Source organism: Solanum tuberosum, unplaced genomic scaffold, assembly GCF_000226075.1.
Source record: "Solanum tuberosum cultivar DM 1-3 516 R44 unplaced genomic scaffold, SolTub_3.0 scf00576, whole genome shotgun sequence".
Taxonomy (NCBI): domain Eukaryota; kingdom Viridiplantae; phylum Streptophyta; class Magnoliopsida; order Solanales; family Solanaceae; genus Solanum; species Solanum tuberosum.
Genome location: NW_006239506.1, coordinates 77629 through 89111, shown reverse-complemented (window position 1 = coordinate 89111; position 11483 = coordinate 77629). Strand labels below are relative to the sequence as shown.

The following is an 11483-nucleotide window of genomic DNA, read 5'->3' as shown; positions in this document are numbered from 1 at the left end:
ATAGCTATGTTTTATACACTAACAGTATTAAAAAAAGTTCACTAACAATGCAATTTAATCAGCTACAGCTAGTTAGTATTATTGTTAAGAGGGGAATTCAACTGAAGAAATCACCACCAAATGACATTGGAAATGGATAGTTTTGAAGTTCTGTTCATGAGGCAAGCGGGGTCAAAAGTTTAAGACCATCACCTCCAATGCCATTCTCTTCTAGTACTCTATTATTGCTTAAGGGATTAGGAACAAAGTTGCATCTTGATGCCCTATAAAAGGAGATGCCTCTTTCACAGAAAATTGATGAAGTGATACAAAACGTTATAGGTGGCAAATGAGCGGGTTGAGCTGAATTTGGACGGATCAAAATGAGTGGCGTAATAATCCATCCGAATGTCACTTAGGCTAAAACGGGTAGTTGAAATGGATCGAGTCCATTGAGCTATAATTGCCTAAAACTTCAATACCTTATAAAATTATTTTCTTTATTATGATTATATATAATATATAAAATAAAATAGAATGTACTTTTTTTGAAATTATTTTGACTAAGTTTTTCATGAGCTGATTTAAGCTAAATATCAACCAAAACTTTGATGGGCTAAACTAATAAATAAATGAATCCATAATTAATCCAAACTTAAACGAGTTATAATTTTATAAGCTAATTTTACCACTCTACAAAATACATCTAATAATCAAACTTTGTGAATAAATGAACCCTCAAGTTGCAAGTGGATTGTAACACCAGATTATTTTATTATTGGATAGCCCGCCTGGCTTGATTTGCAAAATTTTGTTAGTCAACAAAATACTACATTTTCCTAATATGAAATGTCAAATTTAGCTCATTTTATATCCAACCCCTCCAATTCTGGAAGGATCAAATTGAAAACATATTCATTGATGGACCAACAATTGGATTACCAAGAATAGTTGTAGTTTTGACATAATTTGACTATGTTTATCTCACTAGTACCTAAAGAGTTTAGCCACTATGACTGTTATGCCACTAACTCAATTATTATTAAATATTTTTACGACAATAAATACTGTCATGTCTGAATTACTTGTGCCCAACTAAAAAAGAGAGTAGATTCCTGTACATTGTCAAGATTGATGTGCGGTCACTTTCAGCTACCATTATTGTCAAGATTAATAATGTGGATATTTTCTTATCAATTTAATAAGAAAAAGTAATAAAATATTTTTAGTCCATAATATAATAAACATATAAAATAAACTTGTTTTACTCTATATAAACAAGAAAAGCATGTATCCATAAAATAATATTCCATTTCATACTTTCTAAAAAATGGAGACTCAACAATTACCCTTAATCTTCTTTATTTCACTCTTGTTATTTCTTTACTTCATATTCTATCTATTTCAAATATGGAAAAAATCAAAAACCTTAACCAAAAAATTGCCTCCTGGCCCATGGAAGCTACCTATTATCGGGAACTTGCACCAATTAGCGAGTCATGGAGGCCTGCCACATCACACTCTCCGAACCCTATCACAAAAATACGGGCCATTAACACACTTACAACTAGGAGAAATTTCCGCGATTGTTGTATCTTCACCTGAAATGGCAAAAGAAATCATGAAAACTCAAGATGTTCGTTTTGCAACTAGGCCTCAAAGTATGACTGGAAGTATTATTTTTTACAATTATTCGGACATAGCATTATGTCCATATGGTGATTACTGGAGAAATATGCGCAAAATATGTGTCCTGGAACTTCTTAGTGCAAAAATGGTCAAATCATTTAACTCAATTCGACAAGAAGAGATGTCAAGTCTCGTCTCATCTATCATCAATTCTACGCCTGATGAGTCGTTGGTTAACCTATCGAATAAAATTTTTTGGTTTACAGGTTCTGTAACTTGTAGATCTGCTTTTGGGAAAGTTGTTCATGATCAAGATAAGTTGATTATGTTGGTGAAAGAGGCTGTTTCGTTGTCTTCAGGATTTGACTTAACTGACTTGTTTCCATCACATAAATGGCTTCACGGGATCAGTGGGATGAAGTCTAGGTTGTTGAAGGCTCACGAAAAGGTTGATGTGATTTTAGAGAAGCTCATTAATGAGCATTGCGAAAATAGAGCAAATGGTAACAAAGGTAATGGTGAGTCCGGAGCTGAAGATTTGATTGATGTTTTACTACGAGTCATGGAGAGTGGGGAATTTGGAATGCCAATCACAAATCAAAATATCAAAGCAGTTATTTTTGTAAGTTTTAGTGCCTATAACTTTTGAATTTGATTTATTATGCTACCTAGAGTTTTCAAGTTTGAATTAGGAAAAAATTCGAATATTTTTTCTACGTGTAGGAAATGTTCATGGCAGGAGCTGAAACATCATCGACAACAATTATTTGGGCGTTTTCAGAAATGATAAAAAATCCAGGTGTTATGGCGAAAGCACAACTTGAAGTTAGAGAAGCCTTTAAAGGAAAGAAGACATTTGAAGATATCGATTTAGAGGAGTTGAAGTATTTGAAATTAGTGATAAAAGAAACACTAAGGTTACACCCCGCGGCTCCTCTATTAATCCCAAGGGAATGTAGAGAAGAAACACAAATTGATGGATACAATATACCTATCAAAACTAAAGTTATAGTGAATGCGTGGGCAATTGGAAGAGATTCTAGATATTGGCATGACGATCCAGAGAGCTTTATACCTGAGAGATTTGAGAATAGTTCTATTGATTTTAGAGGAAATAACTTTGAGTTTATTCCGTTTGGTGCAGGAAGAAGAATGTGTCCGGGAATGTTATCCGGTTTAGCTACTGTAGGGCATTCTTTAGCTAAGTTGTTGTATCACTTCGATTGGAAACTTCCTGATGGAGTTAGTGTTGATGATTTTGATATGACTGAAGCAGAAGGAGTAGCTGCCAGTAGAAAGAATGATCTTTGCTTGATTGCTACTCCTTTTGATCTCTCTTAATGGTTTGTTAGTTGTTACTACATGTTTATCTAATAATTGCTAGTATACACTCTTTTGTGTCTCAATTTATGTAGCATCTTTCAAATTTTAATAATCAAACAAGTTTTTTTTGTCTTTTATATATTTTGACCCGTTGTTAGTTATTGTGACTCATATATACTTCTTAATTACGTAGTCTTTCAAAATGTGTAAATTTTGTTTGAAGAACCTTATGGATTCTATGTTTGAATTCAAAATCCAAATTAAAAAATTTATTTCTCGAAATTCAAATTTCGTGCCATGTAAATTAGGACAGAGGAGGTAATAGCTTATTTCTCTTTTACATGGTATGTTTGTGAACAACATAAACTTACACTACTACTTTAAAGTCACAATTTTCCTATTGAAAAATGTTCTCGTGGCTATTTCCATTTGGTTGAATTGGTGAGAAAGAAAAAAATAGGACTTATCATATGAAAAGAATTATCAAATTTCCCATATTTCAATGAAAATCTGTTTACCAATGCATTTTTTCAGTGAGCTGATTATGAAAAATGAGTAGGAAAATCAGGTTCTATAGTTCAAATTTTCTACTAATTTGCAGTGAGAAAAATCTTTATTTTTACTAGTGTAGGTTTTATCTTCGGGATATTATGGCTCTACTTGAAAACTAAAGGCATAATACATAAATGTGCCCTTTAACTTGGTCTCAAATGACATTTATGCTTTTTAACTTTGAGTATGCACAAGTAAACACTTAATTTGTATAAAATTGAACAAATAGACATATTCGTCCTACGTGGTGTCCTACATGACAATTTTGTGTCCAATGTGGCATCATATATGTATTATGCCACATAGAATGCATATATCTACTTGTTCAATTTTATACAAATTTAAGTTTCTACTTATGCACACCCAAAATTAGAAAGCATAGATGCTAATTGAAGCCAAATTAAATGACATTTTTATATTTCCTCTGTCCAATAATAGTTGTCCACTATTGACTTGACACATCTCTTAAGAAATAATAAATAATAAGGGGTAATATTACTATTTTATCCTTTGACTTTATTAAATTTAATGCTTTGAGAAATGAATTAGATGATAAATAGTATTTAACAGCAAGGGTAGAATAGACACAAAATATAAATTATCTCTTGATTTTTTAAACTGAACAAATATTATAAAATAATTATTTTAGTATAATGGACAACTACTGTTATACGAAAGGAATACTATATATAAAAAATAAAACAGAAATAACTGAACATTTATATGTTTATGTATTTTGTCAAGATTGGTGTGCCATGACTCTTCTGCAACCTATTGTTTAACAGGAAAGGAGCCTTTAGAATATGGATGGATACTGTCAAGTTAGGTGTGCCATAAATTTTGTACCACAAATTAGGTTAAACATTTGGATAAATATCTTACGGACATTTTTATCTATGTACTTTTAGAAAAAAATCATATTTATTTTGTTTTTATACTTTTTCGATATTTTTATCCATGCCATTTGAAATTAAACCTATATATATAAATATATATATATATATATATATATTTAATCATTTTTCATTTTTTATTATAATATTTTTAATTATCGTTTGAGTATTAATTATATCAATTTATGCTTATGCAATAATTGCGTTCTTTTACGAAAGAAGAAGACTTATTGCATAGAATGGATCTGAAAAGCCTCATTGCGCGACTTGCGCTCTCAGAATTCAGATTCAACCCATTAAGTCCATTTGTTTTTTTTTTTAAAAAAGGCTCAGAATGGATCTGAAAAGATCTTAACGAAGAGAGTCTCATGCCTCATTTGTTTGCACTTAATGGAGGTCTGAATCTTAATCATTCAGATTCAGTCCATTAAGTGTGTTTGGTTTTTAGGTTTGAATCTGAATGCTTCAAATTCAGCCATTCAGATTAAGCCCATTAAGTCCATTTGTTTCTTTTTTCAAAAAACCTCTTAATGGACCTGAAAAGGTCTGAACGGATCAGATCTGCAGGAGAGTCTTAACATCATTCAGACTTATTTAATAAGTTATAAAATAATATTATATCGCTTCTCTCGGTCTTTGCGTGACTTTTGCTCTCACAACTACAAACTTTCTTCCTCTCTTTTCTCAATCAAACACCAATTTTTTCCTCTTGAACTGATAAATTTTCATAATCTTTACACGTACTTTTTTTATATTAATAACTTTCTTAGGGTGTATTGATGTTTGTCAAAAACACTTGTTGCAATAATATTTTTAGCGTATTGATGTTCATCAAGGTTTTTGAGTGAAAAAATACTATTCATAATTAAAAAATAATAATTATGTATACATATTTGAGGTCTCTTATTAGAATTTTGCCTTAGGCCAATTATTTTATTGAGACTCTTTGATCATCAAATTCGTTTGTGAGATATAACACTAATATATTATTGTTGTTGAACTAGTTGGTGACAAAAATAATGGAGCTCTTAATAATTCTCCATCCCAATCTTCAGTTTCATCTGGAAAAAAAGTTTTGGGAAGAAAAAACTTATTCGTCTGAATTGGAAATTGATGAGAAGATGATTACTACTATGGAGTTATTGATTAAAAAAATAGTGCACCTACATTTGAAGAATTAATGAAAAAATTGATGGACTTGGATGGGAAGAGTCATTATACAGTACATCTGTTAGTATATTTTGTGAAAGTGTCCACTACAAAAAAGCATGAATGACGTTAGAGGTTCACAAGTTAGAGAATTGGATTAAGGTTATACGGAAAAAAAATAAGAATTCTTTAGTTTTTTCTAATTAGCCAAAATATATGTTAGGCGTTGATAGTGTAATACCTTATTTATTATATTTCAACTAGTATTTATCATACTTATTGAACTTTTTGACATTATATTGTGCCTATAAAATACTTTTTATTCGTGATTTTTTTATGTTATGCTTGATGATTATGATATTTTTTTTAATCAAAAAGTAATACTTTGTTGAAATGAATTTCTTATAATTTTTTATTAATATAATGTTTGATTTCATATGCACATTCAGATATTGAAAACAAACAATAATCATTCAGTATTCAGATTTGGAGACAACATCTTAATATTCAGATGTGTATTCAGATCTAGACACGTAGCTCTTAATACAAATCTTAATGTTCAGATGTGTATTCAGATACAGAGGTCTTAGTCTTAATGAAAACAAATGTGGCCTTAACAACATTCAGACTTATTAAATACACTCGAAAACAATGATGTAGCCTCTCCCTCTCATTGCACGACTTGCTCTCTCTCTCTACAAACTTTCTTCCTCTCTTTTCTCAACCTAACACCAATTTTTTTCCTCTTGAACTGGTAAGTTTTCATACTCTATACAAGTATTTTCTTATATTAACAATCTTTTTGGGTTGTATTGATTTTTGTCAAGAACTGTTGTTGTAATAATATTTTTGGGTGTATTGATGTTTATCAAGAACTCAAGATTTTTGAGTAAAAAATAGTAGTCATGATTAATAACAACTACCATATATACATATATGAGGTCTCTTATGAAAATTTAATTTGTTTAGGCCAAAGACATTGAAGACTTCACCTCTACCCTTTCGAATTTGTGTACATATTTTTTTGAAGGTTGTACTACAACAAGAGTGCATGATTGGAGTCCAAGTTATACTTATATTTAGTAGGTGACAAAAATGATGGAGCTCCTAATAATTTTTCATCCCAATCTTCAGTTCGATTGAAGAAAAGTTTTGAAGAAGAAATTGATGAGAAGATGAGTACTGCTTTGGATTTATTGATTAAAAAATAGTACAACTAGCTTTGACGAATGCAAAGAAAAAATTATATGAAATTGGATGCGAAGAACCATTATATAGTACAATTGTTAGTGATGATGACGCTAGAGGTTCACTAGTTAGAGAAATTGATTAAGGTCATCCGAAAAAATAGAAATTCTTTAATTTTTCTGACTAGCTAGAATATATGTTAGGCTTTGATGATGTGAAACCTTCTTTATTATTTTTCAACCAGTATCTATCATACTTATTGAACTTTTTGATATTATATTATTCCTATGAAATATATTTTTTCGTGATATATTTTCTTATCAAGAGATGTTTATGTTGAATTCTTAAAAGAAATCATGTTACAATAATTTTTATATCGATATATAATTTTTATTTGCATATCACATAATTTATTTTAATCAAATATAAACATTTAAAATATTATTTTTATTAAAAAATAATATTTTTTTGTTGAAATGAAATTTTTATAATGTTTAGTTTCATATGAAAACAAACAATTTTAATCATTTAGGTCTAGACATCTAGATCTTAATGCATTCAGATATCTTAATCATAATGGAAACAAATGAGACCTTAATGGTTGAATCTGAATGATTAAGATTTAGACCTTCATTAAATGCAAACAAATGAGGCCTTAGAAAGACGAAAGAAATTTGGATCCGACTTCCCATTAATTCTTCCCTTCTACTTTATTTGACTTATATTTCACGATGCTAAAATAAAATAATATGAAGATAAAACGGTTCAACGCAAAAATAAATTAAACGGAAGAAAAGAAAAGAAAAAAGAGGAGGGAGACAAGTGGGGAACATAGCAGCAAACCAGTGACCATCAATTTGTCAATAGAAATTTGGTCACTATTTGGCCCTGATTTTTTAAAAGTTATTTTGGACTTTATTATTTTATTTGAGACTTTTTTTATATATTTATAAATAGTTTATATATTTCTTTTGAAAAGAGAGTTTGAGAGCAGTTGTGTGAAGTAAGGCGAAAAATTTGGTAATTGTTATACGATAAAGATAATAGAAGTTAAATAGCTACGAACAATAGAAAAAGAATAGTAATGTTTTTCTTCCAATATTTCAAAATGTGTGTATTTTTACGGATAAGAGGAATATATATAGAAGGTAGGAGTGTTTTTGTAATATTTCGAAAAAGAAGAGAATAAAAAGTATCACAAAGATCTGGGCTCGTAACCTACAAAAATGTAGAAGCAAAGGGTGAGTACCAAGCACACGGCACTCAACAAGTAAACTTTTAAACACAAGTTAAGGGAAAAGAATACGGGTACTTCTTACACCCGAAACGAACCTCCACAACTACAATATGCATAAAAATCAGTCCAACCTAATAGTTAACAATTTACATAGCATATTAGGTTGAACTGGTTTTTATGCAAGTTGTAGTTGTGGAGGTTCGGTTGGGGTGTAAGGAGTACCCGTATTATATTCCCTTAGCTTGTGTTTAAAAGTTTACTTGTTGAGTACCGTGTGGTTTGGTACTCACCCTTTGCTTCTACATTTTTGTAGGTTACGAGCTCGAATCTTTGTGATACTTTGCATTCTCTTCTTTTCTGAGGCTTCCTCTAGAGATTTGAGAGGTAGTTGTTTGTCATCTCACCAGACCTTCTTACTCTTATATATGATCTTGTTCTATTTTAGAGACAACATCATTTGAGACTTATGTTTTCTTTCAATTCTAGTGTTTACATTATAGGCTTGTGCACGTGATAACCAGGTTTTGGGATATGTTATGCCGTAATTTTTCTATCTTTGGAAAAATCACTTTTTGAAATGTTCCAAGTATAAAATATTTTAAGAAAAATACTTAGAAAAGAGTCGTCACTTAATTTTTTAAAGAAATTAAGAAAACTTATAATTTTCAAAGATTTAAACAGAAAAATCCATTTGAAAATACCAAAGAGGGTTTGGGGTTCAATTTACACTTAGAGAAGGGTTTAAGCATTCGAAGTATCCGCTAACATGCGATTGACCTGCGACTTGACTAAAATATATTTGACTATTTTTCGGAAAATAATGATTTAACATAAAAAATAATAACTTATAATATTTGATTAACTTTGAGAAAATAGTTAAATAAATGACACATTTTTTTAAAAAATTTTTTTTAGAGAAAGGGATCCAAAATGAAACATTTGACTCAAAATACAAGTGATTAGAATATTAATAAAACTAGATTAATTTAAAAAAAATTAATTTATTTTGAAATAATAATTTAAACCAATTTGATAAATTAAAGCATGAAAATCATTTTAAATTAATTGACTAACCATTTTTGAGAAAATGACTAAGTAAGTATATATATTTTTTTTTAATTGATTGAAAAGGTTTTGACTAATATTTTTAAAGTTTATTTGAGAAAAATACTTTAACTAAAACAAACAATTTTAAAATGAATAAAATGTGATTAAGTGAAAAGCATTAAAGAACAACTCTTTTAAGGACCAAAGGTTAACTTAATAAAATTTTAGACCAATATACTTAGATTAATAAAATAAATGAAACACAAAAACAATGAAATATATTAAAATTAACCAACACAAAGAAATAACTCATCTTTTGGGGAATTCATTAAGTTAATTAACAATTATAAAGTTAGAGTTTAAACAACAAACAATAAATAATCACAATTAAATAATTAAAGAGTAAGGGAGAATTTGAATTTGGGCCTCCTTCTAGGCCAATTTCGCTGAAATTTTTGGGGTTCAATCTTTATCTCATTTTTGTATACACCGACTGTATATCAATGTATATCGACACGTATATCAGCTCTTTTCATGTATATCTTTCTTCCAAACACGTGTTTGACTTTTGGACCTGTATATCGATATTCACCATGTATACCCGTGTATACTGCTGTATGCAGCATGTATACTGCCCGTTTTCGGACTTTCCGTACACCTGTTTTCAATTTCCAATTTGTATAAAATTGTTGCTGACTCGATGGAGAAGATGTTGGGTTTCTACCCAACCCGTGATGCAAGGAGAGTAACAAAGGGAGTCCAATGGACTCAAACCGAGAGGGTTCATGCAAGAAAAGAAGGATAAAGATTAGGATAAGGAAGAAAGTGCAGATAAAGGGCAGATGAATGATTCCAGATTATGGATATGCTATGACTAAGATGACAAAACTTTTGTTGCAAACGTGGTTCAAGATTCTAACCATAATTAAATAAATTTTAAATGAAATGTCTACAAAGACACACCAATATTGTATTGAGATTAAGAATCTATTAGTGCAAATTAATCATTGGGAATGGCAATAACTCAAGTAAAGAAGTAAATCACAAATCCATAAATATTTTAACTCATTCCTAACAACAACAACAACAAAATAAAAATAAAAATTATTATGTCATAATCCGAACGATCAAAATAAATTAGCACATAAGTTAGCTAATTAATGATGAATTCAACAAGGCAACGGAAACCAACATGAACCAAAAACAATAAAATAAAGAAGCTTATCATATGCACATTACCCTTCAAATTGTAACAAAACACTTGGGCAAATTTAAGATACACAGAACTTGACAAAATACTCCAACATTAATCCATGGCAAGGGATCTAAACAACAAGACAATCTTGGATAAATGATAAATTGAGAGATAGCATATTAATAAAATTTTAGAACAGATCAACAAATTACATATCCAAACTACCATATCAGACAACTTATAGCAATTTTAAAGTTGGGTGAATTCATATAATCATAAGGATTTTAACAAGTGTATTTCGAAGAGCTAAATCTTTTCACATGAATATTGGTACCACTAGTTTCAGGCACATAATTCAAAATCTCGGGTCACAATATACACAACTACATGAACACAAAGACTAGCAAAGCACGGATTTGTACTTAACTCGGGCAGTAACGCGTGAAAAGAAAGGAAAGAAATTTTCAGAGATTTGCGATATACACTAGGATTTAACACACATTTCAAAAATAACTCGAAGAGCACTCATGCACGAACCGAAAGAGAGAACAAAATTATCACTTTGAGATAAGAAAATAAAGGCAGCTTAACATAGTTGAAAAGGATAACTTAAGTAGTTCAAACCAAAATGTGACCAAAACCTATTCATTAAAAGAAGACCAAAAATTATTAAAATAAAAATGAACTAACTATACCTCAATGGGCAACACATCTAAAACTTGGCAGTGGCAAAAGTGTGTGTGGACAGCAAGGATAACAAGAGATAAAATGATTTTCATCACACACCAAAATAATAAAAATAAACACAACATGAATGCGGTCAAAGAGCATGTCTCTTCGATTATTATGTACTTGATATGTCACTTTGAGGAAGACATGCAATGACATAAAAAAGTAATAGTAGTAATAAAATTATGCAACAGTGAATATCCATTTCAAACTTAGTACAAACTACTCCCTTTTGATCAGATTTTTAACAGTCTTTTGATCTATACCTCAATGCTAATCCAAATATCAAGGCATAAACATGAAAGTGGAATAGAAGGTCGACAAGTATATGCAATATTTGTAACAAGTTCATGGCTACCAAATACAATCTATACGTCAAACCAACTTCTACAAAGCGTACATTCAATCTTAGAGACTCAAACATATATCAATATTTTTGAACTCTAAGAAACAGAAAAGGCAGGCAACAATAACCTTCATGTATACAAACTTTGCTTAACTAAAGATTCATTGGATTCTAAAATCGAAGAGGCATGTTTCAAACAACCTAAAATTAGAACGG

General features: G+C 30.0%; 1 protein-coding gene across 1 annotated transcript; it reads left to right on the top strand.

The window, feature by feature from the left end:
- Window positions 1-1261: 1261 nt before the first annotated feature.
- LOC102586257 (premnaspirodiene oxygenase-like) lies at window positions 1262-3070 on the top strand. Its single transcript, XM_006365850.2, has 2 exons — window positions 1262-2230; window positions 2332-3070. Exons 1-2 carry the CDS (start codon window positions 1310-1312, stop codon window positions 2947-2949), a joined length of 1539 nt encoding a protein of 512 aa, XP_006365912.1. The 5' UTR covers window positions 1262-1309; the 3' UTR covers window positions 2950-3070.
- Window positions 3071-11483: the final 8413 nt, after the last annotated feature.